At 40.3% G+C, this 17,292-nt stretch overlaps 1 protein-coding gene and 1 pseudogene across 1 annotated transcript; both read left to right on the top strand.

Annotated features, from left to right (window-relative positions):
- The first annotated feature begins 1,511 nt into the window (after positions 1-1,511).
- Positions 1,512-6,737, top strand: LOC139564598 (5-hydroxytryptamine receptor 3B-like; annotated as a pseudogene).
- A 1,642-nt stretch (positions 6,738-8,379) lies between these two features.
- Positions 8,380-16,661, top strand: LOC139530821 (5-hydroxytryptamine receptor 3A-like). The gene is made up of 9 exons (XM_071327552.1): positions 8,380-8,635; positions 8,796-8,959; positions 9,066-9,110; positions 9,334-9,443; positions 9,716-9,885; positions 10,375-10,535; positions 11,423-11,633; positions 13,620-13,856; positions 14,292-16,661. Exons 1-9 carry the CDS (start codon positions 8,566-8,568, stop codon positions 14,603-14,605), a joined length of 1,482 nt encoding a protein of 493 aa, XP_071183653.1. The 5' UTR covers positions 8,380-8,565; the 3' UTR covers positions 14,606-16,661.
- The last annotated feature ends 631 nt before the right edge of the window (positions 16,662-17,292 follow it).

The raw sequence follows: 17,292 nt of genomic DNA, 5'->3' as shown, positions 1-17,292 counted from the left end.
ACTTAATTTTAAAACTCTAAAATGCTATTTGGAGAAGAGAAAAAACAAGCAAAAATGACCCCAGACATAAAAAATGACCCCAGACATTATCCCCTTGGCTGCTGTAGCTTCATTCACCTCAGTCGACAAGGGACATAACATTCTACAAACTCTACTTTAGTAAATCAATCAGCAGTTATGTAACTAGCCATCTACAGCCATCTTTCACCTCTGCACTGCCTCAATACCAAAGGAGTGGGTCTGCCTCACTCCTTAAAAAAAGTATCAACTTACCATGTTAATAGAAAATCAATACAGATGCCACTCAAACTTTCCCACACAGGTCCATTTACTGTTGAAAGCGAGTAAAGAAGAGACATCTTAAACTATCCAGAATACATTTTAGAACGAAAAGAAACAGAAAGAAAGGAAAATTACTTTGAAGATCATCTGACATTACAACATTTTGAAGGGGAGATTTAGGTGTATAAAACTGATTGGGGATCTGCAACTGGTTGCTCAACATGATATCTATTCTCTGGCTTCTACTAAGCTCAGGTAAGATTTACTCACACAGTTTTCCTCTTCTACAATTAGTTTTGGATTAAATATCCATAATGAGGAATTAAATACAAACATTAAAGACCAATTTACCAGTCAGTGCTATTAAGAATTGTCTACATGAAACAAGCAACTTTACATTTAAAGATGATTGACATGTTAATTAGACAGTGGACCTAGTAACAGTTTTCAAATACATTTTTAGCTTAAATCTGTCGGAGTGTGTGTTATTATAATGCTATTTGTTATTTTATTGCAAATGTATGACTTAATGCAACCCTTCTTTGAGCTTCCTATCCTGTAAATCCAATTGTATGATCACAGACAGTCCATCCGTTTGAATCTCAGGGTTTTAACCAACTCTGAAACTAGGGTTGCAAAATTCCGATAATTTCCTCAAAATTCCCAGAAATCCTGGCTGGAGGATTCCTGGATTTCCTGTTTATTCCTTCCTGATTCCAGGAATATTCCAACTGGGATTTCTGGAAAACCTGGGAATTTGGGGAAAGTTACTGGAATTTTGCAACCCAATCTGAAAACATGTTTTATTTAATAATAACATGTTTCTTCATTATGTTTAATATGCATGTTTTTCATTCTTAGTAGTGGAGTTAACCATTGTGGAGACATGTCACAATGTCTGTAAACATAGCACATTGAATTAATGGTCTTAAATTAACATTTTTGACACAATAATCATGTTGAGAATAGATTAATACCGTACATTTTCAGGTAGACTTTTGTCATATACAAGATGGACAGGGTTTGCGTTTTATTTGATAGAAATAGGGTTGCTCAATTTAGTTAACTTTCCCAGGTTTTCCAGAAATCCCAGTTGGAAGATTCCTGGAAACGGGAGGGAATAAGCAGGAAATTCTGAATGCTCCGACCAGGATTTCTGGAAAACCTGGACATTTTTGAAAAACTATAGAACATTTTGTAACCCTATATATCAATGAGTTGAATTTCATATGATTGATTTACTACTTGACTTCCATTCAGCCCCTCTAGCTGAACAGGTAGCAGATAAACCCAAGAGGTCTGCTCTGAACCAGCTCACCAGGACCCTCCTGCGTAAATACGACTGTGGAGTGAGACCTGTTCAGAACTGGACCAGACCCACACTCATCCACATAGACCTCATACTGCAGTCGGTCCTTGATGTGGTAAAGAAAAATAACTCTATACGGCCTTATCTAAATCCTTAATTATTTAAATATAAAATACAATACAATTACCTGCCATGCTTCTGGTAATATGTAACACAAGAAATGAAAACATTGTCAAAATTATCGATTTTTATTTTTGTGTGAAATGTTAATCTTGTTTCAGTAAATACATTTTGACCATTTGTATCTAAACATTTCAATAATCTGCCCAACCAATTTACACACAAAAATATAATACAAATCTACTTTTTACAGGATGGAAAGACCCAGCAAGTAACCACAAGCATTTGGTACCGGCAGGTTGGTATGAATTGTCTTCTTCTATTGGTGTTAATGATAGTCCCAAACGGTTTTGCTTGTCAGCAATCAAGTCTTCAAGATACTGTATGTAACTTTCAAAACATATAAATACGTATTTTGAAAGTTACATATATTGAAAACTTGATTGCTGACAAGCAAAACCGTTTGGGACTATGTCAACAATGGACTAATGAAACAAATACCAAAAGATAGTTTTTGGGTGGAATTTTCCTTTAAGGACTGGGGAGTTTTTCAGGATAAAAGAAGAAACGGAATGGAGCTAAGCATAGGCAGAGTCCTAGGGGAAAACCTGGTTCAGTCTGCTTTCCATCAGACACAGAGATGAATTCACCTTTCAGCAGGACAATAACCTAAAACACAAGGCCAAATCTACACTTGAGTTGCTTACCAAGAAGACAGTGAATATTCTCAAGTAGCTGAGTCACAGTTTTGACTTAAATTTGATTGAAAATATATGGCAAAACTTGAAAATGGTTGTCTAGCAATGACCAACAACCAATTTGACAGAGCTTGAAGAATTTTGAGAACAATAACGGGCAAATATTGTACAATCCAGGTGTGCAAAGATCTTAGAGACTTACCCAGAAAGACTCACAGCTGTTGTAATCACTGCCAAAGATGACTCTAACATGTATTTGAATACTTACGTAAATTAGATATTTCTGTATTTCATTTTCAATACATTTGCAAACATTTCTAAACACATGTTTTCAGTTTGCTATTATGGGGTAGTGTGTAGATGGGTGAGAGAAAAATTCAGGCTATAACACAAAATAAGTCAAGGGGTATGAATACTTTCTGAAGGCACTGTATAACATGTCTGTCTGGAAGACAGGGAGCCTGCTTCAACAAATGCAACTTCAACCTTGTTTGGCATGCAACAATTGCGTTGTTGAATGCCAAAACAGTCATGCACCCATCTGTCATGTACTTCATATGAATGGTCTTGTGATGCGTTTCCCATTTGTGATGTCAGATCTGGACCGATGAGTTCCTGGTGTGGGACCCCGAGGAGTTTGACGGGATCACTGAGATCTCCCTGTCCTCTGATGCTATATGGGTGCCCGATCTCATCATCAGTGAATTGTAAGATTTGACACCGTATGTACTCCTGTTCAAATTACATAACATGTCATTGGATTACTCAATACCCTCACATTACTCAATACCCTTAGACTCTTCTCAGAAATGTTAAATATTTGTCCTTTTACTTTAAAATGACAGACAAGTGTGCTGACCCTAACATGCTGACCACTCGTGCGTTGAAAAATATATTTACACATACATGTTATTAAATCATTGCATCAAGGCGCTAAAATAGAACTTGGTTCTATTAGTGATGCTTGATGCACTGCAAGTCCCACCTCTCCCATATCCTCACCCATGTGGGTTATTGAAAGATGAACTGAGGTCCACACTCCAGTCGGTGGTGGTAATGCACCTTAGAGTTGGTTGCCAACCACCATATAAAGTCCAATGAAGAAGAAGAAGCCTGAAGGAGGAGGGATTACTAGAAACAAACTCGGTTTACCCTTTTATATGTGGATTAATAGAGTAGAGGACCTTGTGCATTTCAGGCAAAATAACAACCCAATGTTTATATCCCAGGACAAATTACCTAGCAACAGCAAGCTAGTTAGCTAAATTACCATACATGTTTGCTTTTCGACCTGTCCCCAAATTAATATAGTTGGTTCAGAGTTTGTTTTCATATTTCAACCTGCGTGTCCTGATTGCGTCTGGTGTGGATGGACAAAATTAACATGCACACAATGGCGCACACGCGGTCTGGTCAGCATGTTGGGGTCAGTGTCTCATGTTCAACATACTGTAAGCAGCTGGAACTCCCATCTTACCCATAAGTCTGTGGTCTTCCCCCTGTTAGTGTGGATGTAGGGGAGTCCCCTGCCATCCCCTATGTGTATGTCAACTCGTCCGGGATGGTGAAGAACAACAAACCCATCCAGGTGGTGTCTGCATGTGACCTGGAGCTGTACGCCTTCCCCTTCGATAAGCAGAACTGCACTCTGACTTTCCGCAGCTGGCTTCACTCAGGTTAGCCTAGAGAGATGTAAACATGCTAACGTAGCTACCCAGTCAAATGACTACACATCTGGATCTGCACAGATGGATGACGTGGCAGTAACACACAATTAGAAGTGCAAAATAGTAATGGAATATCTTTTCATAGACAAAATGCATGCATTAGGCTATCATACATACAGTATTTAGTCAATTACAGTAGTTAGTCATTTGATATAATATCAAATCAATAGCAGGTCATATTGACTGAGTGTCATTAAGGCTTGTGTCATTAAACTCCGTCCCTTGACCTGTACCATCGTGTATGCAGTGAATGAGGTGAACCTGACACTGTGGAGGAGTGCGGAGGAGATCGCAAATGATCAGAAGTCGTTTATGGACGATGGCGAGTGGGAGCTGTTGTCTGTGCCCTCCCGCTACTGGCATCTCCGCCTGGACGACAGAGACTACGCCCACATCCAGTTCAACGTGTGTGCCTACCTTTTAACAGATATCTCTTTGTTTCCCTTTAGATACTTGATTTGAATGAAAGTCATTTAAATAATACAAATATGACCTATACGTCTAGTGCCATCTGTATCGATTTACACAGCAATGCATATCCAACCAGTCGGTAAATATAGAATATGTGAATAGGTGTGATAGTGGGATTTTCTAAACGGTTTGATGTCTATGCAACAAAAAAGTACACACTTCTCTTGTAGGGAGAATGTGACTGTACAATGACAACTAAAGCAGATTGAGTAGCGACAGTCGTTTTTTTCCCATCCCATCCTCCTTGTCCTCCTGCTGTGAGGAAGTTAAAGGGATCAGCCAGGGCTTCACAGACGGGATTAAGCGCTAATGCTAATAGATGAGGCTGAGGCGCGTCCAGCATGCTGAGAGAGAGAGGCACCATAATGAGGCTGTCTCTGTGGCAGCTGATCAATGGCCGTCTTGTTCTGCCAGAGAAATGGGCTCTTGGCCCTGCGCAGGTGGGTCTGCGAAGATAGGCTAGGCAAGGCTGCTGTTCTACATTCAGCTCAGGAGGGCACTTAATGATGGAGTGTCTATCCAGCAGGGCTGGTTGGGTTACATTTACACTATGGCTCATTGTAAAAGTGGTTGTTGAGGGGATTTGTGTGTTTTTGGGCACCGGAGGAGAATAGGAGGGTAATACTATCGAATAGAGTTTTCTTGTGGGTTCAGTTGAGGAAAGTGAGTTGAAATCAATCAAAGTCAAATTCGCTCACTCTTTCCCGCTCTCACTTTTTCCCGCTCTCTCTCTTCATCTTGCTCCCCCCCACTGGTCAGGTGTTGATCCGCCGGCGCCCCCTGCTGTACGTGGTGAGTCTGCTCATCCCCAGCATCTTCCTCATGGTGGTGGACATCATCAGCTTCTATCTGCCGCCCAACAGTGGCACCCGTATCACCTTTAAGACCAGCATCCTCCTGGGCTACACTGTCTTCAGGGTCAACCTGATGAACGAGATGCCTGCCACCACCATCAGAACACCACTCATAGGTATCCTACACCAGCTCCTTTCCTCATCTTTGTTTTGAACTTTCTCTAATATTGTTTGACACACCAAGCATGCCATTCATACCCAGCCATGGCCAATGCTTTGTGAAATGTCTTGAGACATATTTATGAAGACATCTTGAGACATGTCTTGGGGAAAAAAGAAGACTTGTCCTTTTCTAACAGGTGTTGTTGATGTTTGGTGTTCTCCATCCTACAGGTGTGTTCTTTGCAGTCTGCATGGCGCTGCTTGTGCTGAATTTATCCATCTCCATCTTTGTGGTGAAGCTCCTCCACCACAACGAGAAGGAGGTCAAGGAGATGTCAGTGTCCGCCTGCCTCCTCGACAAGTACGGCTCGTCCAGCCAGACCTTCCTCGAAAGCAACTTCACCTCTGTCAAAACGCTGGTCGACGTGGATCAGTGTGGGGGTGAGAGGGAGGCTGTGTTGTTGAGAAGCTTTGTATTTCTAGGTCATAGGACATAAGAGAGTGACTAGGTATGAGAAACAAACACTTAGCACGTGGTTGTTTTCCTAACTTATCACAGATTTATTTACCTCAGATTTCTGATTCTCTTTCATTTGTAATGGCCAGCTCTGACACGTTTACATGTTGACAACATCTCTAGCTTCCTCTGTGTTAACATCAAATGAATCATATAAATTATACATCTTTACAGTATGTCTACACGTACACCTAATCATTTACCTTGATAAGATTGCAATGTAGCAACAAAATCTTGTCTTTGGGGAAAAAAATAGATCTGTTCTCTTTGGACATTAATTTGTCCAACCCCAGCATCACCCTTTATCACCCCACTTACAGTTCATGTTGTCCCTCCAGGCTATGAGTTTGACCTGGCTCCAGAGGAGGACCTACTGTCCCTGAGTGAGCTCCAGGAGAGTGCTCCACAGCTGGAGAGGCTGCTCCAGGAGGTGGTGGCCCTGCGACTTTACCTGCAAGAAGGGGAGAGTGACGATTCGGCCCAGGCCGACTGGGTGGCCCTCTGCTGCAAGGTGGACATCCTTCTTTTCCGAGTCTACCTGCTCATCCTGGTCGTCTACGCCAGCACTCTGCTGCTACTGTGGGCCAGCTGGAGCTCTGCATGAGGAGAGGAGGAATTGTTGTTCAAGTGTTATCGGCATGAGGAGAAAACATTTTATTGCAGAAAAATTAATATTTTTAAGTCTTTTTAGGGTTATTGATGAGGGCGACGTGATCCCTTTTCTCCCCCTTTCTTTTGATACTGTAGCTAGAAGCTATTGAGTGAACACTGTATTCCCATGTACAATTGGAAGATGGTGCCCATAAATCAATATGGGCTGATCTATTAACATATTCCTTCAACTGAAGATCTTCATAAAAAGATATCTTACTCCTATTCTCCGGGCACGTTCCGTAACGTCAATGTGATGTTATTCCACATTAACTTGAATCACCATAATCCCATGAAACTCGTACCAAATCAATAAAGCACATTCAAAGCTTAGGCAACTGCATTCCCTGTTGGCTCACTGATAGTCATAAAAAGACACATGAGCTACTCATAAAACCCTTGGCTGGGAACAATCTTTGTAAATAGAATTTTCACTTGAACAGCAGACATTTTTCTTTGAGCAGATCACATTACAACCGGTTGTATGGCCACCCCTGAGTTGAGGAGAGAAATGAATAATGGTTATTGTTTGCTGTAATGTTATGTTGTACATTCATACTTGTGATGTAACTTCTTATTCCCCATCATATCAAGCAAGTCCTGTTGCAAGTTTTTTTTAAATCAACTGTGGCTCTTGGTTTGATTGTTTATCCTGTTTTTAGCTGGTGTTATACAGGGATATAGATGTTTTAGAATCATATCAAAGCCTCCAGCCAGTACAGTGAGTAAATGTTTATTGCCAAGAAAATGGCTAATTTGCTCTTAATACACCTGTACGCTTTTAACATAGCCTGCAATGTTAATCCTTAATAAAAGAGACTACATATTTTCAAGTGTTGTTGTGTGTGTCATAAATGGACATTATTTTTCCAATAGTATTATCTCGTCCAATCACATAATAAAAGTAATAAATTCAATGTTGTTGTAGATTTCAGTACATGTTTCCCCTAATTAAAAGCATGAGCTGGCGCACACCCAGAGAAAATGATTTAGTGTAATGTCATTACCCTGAAGAAGGCACAGTGGTGCTGAAATGTTGGCGTTTTACCCAATAAATTACTGGGAGTTATATATACGTGTACGACTCTATTTTTTTTATAGCTTACAGTACGTATTTCCCCAACATACACAGTTTAAGATATCAACTGATTTAAATGATAGGCTAACCTAATGAACAAAATGATGTCTAACATCAGTATCAAATGTCAGTTCGGTCTTGTTAGTGAGAGAAGAGAAAACCGATCTGCACTTGACCTCCCATATGCCAATGTTGAAAAGCAAGCTCAATAGAAAATAGGCCTATAATTTTCTGTATGTTCAGGAAATCAATGTCTTAACGCAGTTGTAGGTTACATACAACTAGATCATAGACTTGGCCTACATCATACTGTGTTTGGAATTTTATAGAGATCAATAATTTCCCCACGGTATGAAAGATATTGAGGATTGAGTTGAAGGAAAAATGCCAATATCCCACATGAAACTTGATCCGCACAGAGACATCTGGCTACACGATCAGATACTGTAAATAGTATGATTGCTCGGAGTTATCTGCTCAGGGTAGGTGGTGACATAACCACCACTGCTTCCAATCCCCATCATTAAATTAACGATGGACACACCCTCATATTCATAGTTACATCAGCTGGCTAAACCAGCCTTATCCAGAATGCAGGAAACATAATTGAACTAATATATGATACAGTAGACACTGGGCTACAGTCAACAATCCTGAATATGGGTCTCGGGCGGCGCCAGTTGACCGCTACATCTCAAAGCTGAGCGCTGCTCGTTTTTGGCAAGCTTAAGGCGGTGAAGTGAAACTTTGGTCACAATGAGAGTTTCAGCACTCTGGACAGCGCTGGTCTTGCTTCTGATTCAAGGAACCGCGAGAGCCTGCACAGGTAAATCATTCCATATAGGCTGTGGCGTTTTTGACGGAGGTTGCTATTTTCTATAGGCTAACACAACATAATAATTGTACAACCCTTAATATGTTGCATTTTAGTGGATAGCATTATGTTTAAATCCGTATGTTGTAACAATGTGTTTTACTTGTTTTAGTCAAGAAACTGAGCAATAATACCGGACGCTTTGCCAATGCCACCTTGGTACGTCTCTCCGAATACTTGAGTGCTGGGTACAAGAAGGGTGTGCGACCCGTGCGTAACTGGCGAAATTGCACAATGGTGGCCATCGACCTTATGGTGTACTCTATCCTCAGTGTGGTATGTCGTATAAATCACATAGTAGAGTTCAGTATACTGAGCTAATAGTGTGTAGCCTATGTAGATCTTCACTATTTCCTCTGTGTGCTGCTGTGTTTTACAACAGGATGAGAAGAACCAGGTTCTGACAACATATATATGGTACAGGCAGGTAAGACATAACTATTTGTAACAGTAAAATAACTATTTAAACTAATGGATTTTGTTGAAAAAGTTTCCAAGCATTTAAAACATTCTTAAAAATACAGCAGAACTAGTTATAAGCCGTTATACAATACTTATTAATTAATTCATTAATTATTAATACTAGACCATGCTTATTGCGCTTATGCTATAACTCTGTATCAGGAAATAATGCTATAAGTCTTTATCAGGAATGGACAGACGAATTCTTGGTATGGAACCCAGAGGACTTTGATGATGTGAATCAAATGTCCATACCGACTGCGAATGTGTGGGTGCCTGACATACTAATCAACGAGTTGTAAGTAGCCTACAGTGTTTCGTTATTGTGGTGGTAGGACAACGCATGAGGCCATACAGATAACATCATTTTAGTCAAATAAAATTCTGTATAAAAGAGTATAATTTATCTTCTGATGTAAACTGACAAAATTGGGTACTTTGATAAAGCATTACAAAAGTAAAGTGTAAAGTGTGAGTTAGCCTACGCTAAAATATTAGTTGTTTGAATCAGCCACAAACATATTTTTCGCATCTTTTTGCTTTGAGTTGTTGTGTTTCGTAATCTCTCAGTGTGGATGTGGGGAAGTCTCCGGACATTCCCTATGTGTACGTGACCCATTATGGACTAGTGCGCAACTACAAGCCTATCCAGGTGGTGACCGCCTGCACTCTCAACATCTACAACTTCCCCTTCGACGTCCAGAACTGCAGCCTGACCTTTCAGAGCTGGCTCCATACCCGTAAGACATGTATTATTTAGTTGTATAGTAATTTGCATGTGAGGTAAGGCTTTTCAACTGCACATACAGCAGTGGTGGGAAAAGTACCCGATTGTCATACTCGAGTAAAAGTAAAGATATCTTACCCCCCAAAACTACTTAAGTAGTACTTTAAAGTATTTTTACTTAAGTACTGTAGACAACTGCACATAAGTACCAGGTAAGAATGCCCTTTCATGCCCTCACTCAGTCTTAGTCCTCTATTGTTTTGTTACTTCCATCTTGATAGTTTCTGGAATTAGGAAGAACAGATGTAATTTGTCTTCTACTTTTGTTTCAAAATAACCTCAATATAAATGTCTTCTATGTCATCAGTGCCAGATGCTACGTACCATTTTCACCCCGCTAAAAAACGACAAAATAATCTGTGGCAGGGTACAGTTGATAATGTCCATTACATAATATACATTGATCTGAACCCACTGGTCTCTGTCTCCTCTGTGTCTGTAGTTAATGACATTGATCTCAAGCTGATGAGGAGCGCAGAGGAACTCAAGGTGGACAAGAGTGTCTTCATGAACCAGGGGGAGTGGGAGCTGCTACATGTCCTGTCTAAATACAAGCGCTTCAGTCTGGACAACATTGACTCCTATGCAGAGATGAAGTTCAATGTGAGTGTGCATAATATAATCATTCATTACCTTGTATATATATGTATTCAAGACAGGTTATGGAAATATATTATTTGGCAATGACTGACCTAGTCAAGTAGAAGAATGGTTAGGGTTGCAACATTTTTGTTGCAAAAAACTTTCCCCAAATTCCCAGGTTTTCCATAAATCCTGGTTTTTGTGCTTATTCCCTCCTGATTCCAGGAATCTTCCAACCAGGATTTCTGGAAAACCTGGGAATTTGGGGAAAGTTTTCTTGCAACCCTGTGCGTGATGATTAAATAAATGGCAATAGTTAAAAGAGCACAATATAGGGTTGGCAAAGATCACCACATCAATTTAGCAAGTATCTACACCTGTTAAAATGATATGCAGTATGGTATACTTTTCAATTATTCAAAACCCCCTCAACACCTACATGTACACAATATCTTCGCTTAATCCATTTATTCAAAGCCAACTGAACCTGACAGAAAGGCAAGACCTTCAGTGAGAAGATATACTAGATACTATAATATAGAACTATATGAGGATATTTCCTTTGACCTCTACTGCAAGAGGCTTTATTATAACATCTTGAGCTGCATTAAATATGTATTGAGACTGGCTGTTTTTCTTATGCGTCATAAAAAGAAAACAGGCTTACTTTTCTGAAAATTAACAAAAGTATATGACTGAGGATCTATAGGTGATCTATAGAGTCTGCACTCCCACCTCACTTTCAGGGTCATTGCTAGAACTTGTGGGTATATTGTTGTCTACCATCAAAACATTGTTCTGCCAGATATCTGTAACTACTATAGATGTGGAAGTGCGTACCTACCTATTCATGACTAATTTATGTTAATTACTGCTCTATTGATGATGATCATGATGAACGTCATCAGGTGGTGATCCGACGCAGACCTCTGTTCTACACTGTGAACCTGCTGCTGCCCAGCATCTTCCTGATGGTGATGGACCTGGTGGGCTTCTATCTCCCTCCGGACAGTGGAGAGCGGGTGTCCTTCAAGATCACCCTGCTTCTGGGCTACTCCGTCTTCCTCATCATCGTCTCTGACACGCTGCCCGCCACCGCCATCGGGACGCCGCTCATAGGTCAGATAGAGAAATGCGCAGTGGTGCAAAAAGTACCCAATTGTCATACTTGAGTAAAAGCAAGGATATCTTAAAGTCCCAGTGCAGTCAAAAACATGATTTACCTGTGTTTTATATACATTTACATACTATGAGGTTGGAATAATACCCTGAAATTGTGAAAAGGATGATAATGCCCTTTTAGTGTAAGAGCTGTTTGAAAAGCCTGAAATGTCCGCCTGTTTTGGTGGGAGGACATTTTGGCCTTCCACGATGATATCACCATGCGGTAAACTAGTTATTAGACCAATAAGAAAGAGTTCCAAACCTCTCTGCCAATAACGGCAAATTTTCTGTTTTCCCCACTCAAATTCTTGCTTGAGAATTTGCTCTTAGCTAAGAAGCTATTTGTTTCTTTTTTACCATTTGAATTGAAAACAATCACAGTAGCTAGGTTTCCATCCAGTTGGAGATTGACTTTCATGCAAATATTCAAAAATCTGCATAAAGAAAATCTGCACATTTTCCCACCAGTGGCGTTTCCACCGAACAAACTTGTGGATAAATCAGTGCGTGATGACCTAGAGCACACAAAATGTAATTTTTTGTTTTCTTGTACCGACTAAAAATCGAAAGTTCAATGTGTTTCCATCGCCTTTTCAACTCAACTGATAGTTTTGTCACAAAAACGGTTGTGTTAAATAGCAAATGTGCCTACTTTGGTGTTACGTACACTCTAGGCAACAGTTCACAGATACAGTGCGGTTAGGCTGTGCGGGTAGGCTAGTATACATGATGAGAGTATTATGGATAATAGTGAGAATATTTGTATTTGTCAAATGGCAGTCAAGCATCAATCATCATGTCACCAGAATAAGACCCTGGATATTTATTGGAAATGAGCATCAAGCTCATCACCTTGCACTTTCACCACCTTGTGAAGTTCATCACTTATTTAAATCTGTAGATTAATAAACTGCATGGTTTCCCCGAGCCATAGTTGGAGGATCACACAACAAATCATCTCGTGACTCCAAGTTTACTTTGGTATAATGGTTATTATGTCAATATTTGCTCATAAAGGCATTTCCACCACCATTTCTCGCATAAGTAATTTTTTACAGACAAAAAGATCCCACCATGTCGGACAAACAAATTATGTCTGTATTTAAAAAATTGGACCGAAACTTCCGGTTTCCATCACAGCTTTCCTGATTCTTTTTTTTTACGGTATGACTTTACTCGCATAAAAACTGCAGATGGAAACGTGGTTAGTAAGGTACTTCATTGTTAACCAGAAATGATTTGATGTTGAGATAAAAACAGCTGCATTGGAACTTTAATAGAAATGACTCAAGTGAAAGCCACCCAATAAAATACAACTTGAGTAAAAGTGTAAAATTATTCGGTTTTAAATATACTTAAGCATCAAAAGTAAACGCTATAAATCCTTTTAAATATATTAAGCAAACCAGACGGTATGATTTTCTTGTTTTGTTGTTGTTTACAGATAGCCAGGGGCACACTCCAACATAATTTACAAATTAAGCATTTGTGTTTAGTGAGTCCGTCATTTCAGAGGCAGTAGGTATGACCACATGTTCTCTTGATAAATTCATGAATTTGATAATTTCCTCTCCTGCTAAGCATTTGAAATTAAACAAGTACTTTTGGGTGTCAGGGAAAATCTATGGGAGCAAACAGTACATATTGGGGTAAAAGTAAAAAAATATAACTAGTAAAGTACAGATACCACCCCAAAAAATACTTGAGTAGTACTTTGAAGTATTTTTACACCACTGGAAATGCAGCTGGTGCATTATTGGCTCAGATTTGTCATTAAGGTTGGGATTGCAAGCTTGAGTAAGTGGTGAAGGACTAATGTTTGTTGGGGCCCTGGTCAAAAGGCCCTGATCAAAAGTAGTGTACTACATAGGGAATAGGATGCCATTTGGGCTGTACATTGCAGTGTGCAGAGGTAATATCGATCTTTCCTTCTCTCTCTAGGTGTATACTTTGTAGTGTGCATGGCCCTGTTGGTGATCAGCCTGACAGAGACAGTGTTGATAGTGCGACTGGTGCATAAGCAGGACCTGCAGCCGCACGTACCCCAGTGGCTCAAACACTTGGTGCTGGAGCGGGCCACAGTCCTCCTCTGCATCCGCAACAAACACAGCCTGTGCTCCATGCTGTCCAGGGACTCCGACCATCTGGGCCACTACAAAGAGAACAACATCAGCCCAGGTAATTCATCTACAGGAGGGTTGGGTAGGAAGAAGGGTATGAAAGAAGGGGCAGGAAGGAAGGAAGGGAAGGAGAAAGGAAGGGAGGGAGAGGGACAAGAAAGACCTGGGCAGTAGATCATGGTGAGCTGAAGGATCTAAGGCACTATAGAATTCTCTCTCTCAGCAGTATTCATTGATTGAAAAAAATGCAGCAGCATTACAACACCTATCGTAGAGCGAGAGAGAGAAAAGGATACAAATATACATTTACAGTTTTGTTTTCCCACTTTAGAAATAGTCAATATACGGTACAATGTCTGTCTTTTTGAGCCAATATATACATTTAGCTTATTTAGCTTAAGCATTTAACACAACATTGGATACTCAAAATGCAAATAAATCGTGTTATATGACCCCCCCCCCCCCCACTCTCTCCCTGTGTGACCCCTTGCAGCTCGATGCAACCACCACCACCACCTTCACCACACCTGCGAGAGCGGCCGTGGTGGCGGGGACATCATGGAGCGGGGTCTGGGGGGCCTGTCTGTGGTGCGTGACAACACGCCGCCCGTCATGGACAACATCCTGCAGGAAATCTCATCTATCCGCGGCTTCCTGGAGAAGAGGGACGAGTCCCGGGACATCGCCAAGGAGTGGCTGCAGGTGGGCTACGTGCTGGACGTGCTACTCTTCAGGGTCTACCTGGTGGCCATGCTGGCCTACAGCATCACCCTGGGGACCCTCTGGTCCGTGTGGCAGTATGCCTGAGGGCCTCACAGTGGAGGAAGGCCTGACGGTGAAGGTGGAGGGCCTTACTGTGGAGAAGGGGACATAGAGGGCTAAAGCGTGCCTGATACAAAGCGTTTTATTGAGGTCGATCTATTCAGTTGAGCCTCATGGTGGATGTAAAGTAGGGGGTAGTTTGATTCTGGGGTAATTCTTGGGAGTAGAGGAAAGAGGGGAAAGATGATAGATTGGATGATGGTATAGTTTACACTCATTTCCCTTAGCCAGTTGCCCATTTCTAATACTGTCTATCTTACTGCTCTGTGTATTGTTTGGGTCTTGATTACCTAGGAAAGGCCTAAAGAACTGTTGAAAAAGTTCAGATATTGTATCCTTTGTCAGTGTACAGGTGTATTTATATTTGTTTATTTCCCCAGCTCCCCAGCTTTTGCAGACACAGCTACTCTTTCCGGGGTCCAGAAAAAACACAACACATGACAAGTAACAAAACACTGATAGACAAGGACAGTCACACACATTTAAATACAACGAAACACACACAATACAACTACAAAATAAAGTATGCTAGTTTATATGGCACAATATTTCATGCATTATTCACTTTTTTTCAAAATCATCTACTAATGTGCACCAACAGCTGTATTGATGTGAAGGAAACCATATCTTTATAATAGTCGACATGGTGCCATGCACATAAAATAAATATGCCATACCTTAGATTTTGTATGTCCAATAATGTGTAATATAGTTGGGGAGCAATGAGCTCTAAGCATATTTCATAATGTTTTTTTTATATCTCTTCAAGCTTTATTTACTTATGGAGGAGAGGTTTTGCGATTTGCTTGCATTTGCTTTTAAATGGCATAGTCTGTATATTCCAAGATCAACTTCACTCCTTCAGTTAAATAGTGTTAATATTGTTAATAAAATATACGAAACATATAACATGCTGTTGATCACATTTAAATAGATAAAGGATATTAACTTGTGCTAAAGTAACTGCAATACTCGTTCACCTGGTGTTCACTCTTGACATTATGAAAAGTGTGACTATTAAAGTTAATTGAATTATGTTCCTTATATGCATTATGTTCCTTATATGTAACATTGCCTTTAAAAGCTGCTTGGTCTACAAGCACGATTGGATTGAATCCCGTCTGTGTCATCATTATATCGGGATACAATGATGACAGACGGGATTCAATCCAATTGGCCAAGCAGCTTTTAAAGGCAATGTTACCACGTTCTCCCCCTTGCGGAGATCGCATTCAAGGAAAACGCAGCAGATGTCGGCTCAATTGGAAATTACCTTTAACATGTCAAGTGGGCTATAGAGTGGTTTTGAATTGAATCCTGGCCACAGTTTGTTTGTTTTTAGCTTTTCCGTTGAAGGTCTGAATTTCCTTAATACAATTTCCTTAATACAATGTCCACATTTAAGTGATGGGAGGTGAAAATAAAGTAATTGTCCACTTTATGTGGACATTGTCGGTTAGGGTTTAAGGCGCCATAGAGGTGACTACAATACACCACACTAACCACAGGGTGGCACAGTAGTTCTCTGCCCCGCACTAACCTCCCCCATGCTCTAGTCCAGCGGTGGTATGGGTATTATTAATCCCTCCCAGGGATGGCCCTAGCCCGCAGACTGACACTAATGTACTAATCGTAAAGATTTTGGCCTTACTGGAAAATGCACTCGGCGGGTGTGCCCTGATAGGATAAATGCCATTGACACCCTACATAATTAAAGCCTAAAACTGTTCCACAGTTAATGGTAGCATCGATCCCAATACAATCAATGACGATCCAGGCTGCAGCAGGGACTGGGTCTGTGCCTGACGGGGCCTTTTAGTTCAGTACTCTGCCTGGCTGGCTGATACAGACAGAGGAAAACGACTCTGTGCTTGTCACTCAATAGACAGTTAAAGATGTACTCATAAAATGGTTTAGGGATACAGTTGACTGTTTAATTCCCCATGGGGGTTGATTTTTAGCTATAAAGAAGTTTATCAGTGTGAAGCTTGGATAAGAACATCTCTTAAATGTCTGATATGTATAAATTGTGTTTTATTGACTCCTGCTATCACTGTTCTTTATTCTGCAATTCTAAAACAAATGACAGTAAACATTCCAAAATGGTAATAAAAAACACAGAAAATCTTATGAGTATTGCCATAAATAAGCATGATCCCAAACTTTTAACAGCTTGTCTATTTTTGGGAAACTAATTCAGCTAAAACCAAATAGGGTGGACTGGGGCTGCACAATTCTGGTAACTATCAATTTTACACAAATCCTGTTGGGAGAATTCCAGATTTCCTGATTATTCCCTCCTGATTCCGGGAATCTTCCAACTGGGATATCTTTCAAACTTTAATATATATATATATTTTTTGAAAGTTAACCAAATGTTTTATCCCTACATCTGACTTTAGCCTACCATCTATACAAATATACGATAGTACACCAAATCAACACTAGAGGGACCTATTACCAGCATTAACCAGTACTACCCCTAAGGAGTTGCAGGAACACACACAGAGGGAGAAGTCATTTTTACACCAGTGTTACTAAAACAATGCAACAGGTAAGTAGTTCATAAGACAACTCCAAATTGCAATGAAGCTATAGGCCTCTCGTTCTGTTATCATCTCCATAAAGAAGAACATCTTCTTTAAATAAACTACAAATAAAATCCTGAGATG

The sequence above is a fragment of the Salvelinus alpinus genome, chromosome 1, assembly GCF_045679555.1.
Source record: "Salvelinus alpinus chromosome 1, SLU_Salpinus.1, whole genome shotgun sequence".
Lineage (NCBI taxonomy): Eukaryota > Metazoa > Chordata > Actinopteri > Salmoniformes > Salmonidae > Salvelinus > Salvelinus alpinus.
Note: the sequence above shows the minus strand (reverse complement) of the source record. Positions and strands in the feature narration are given on the sequence as shown.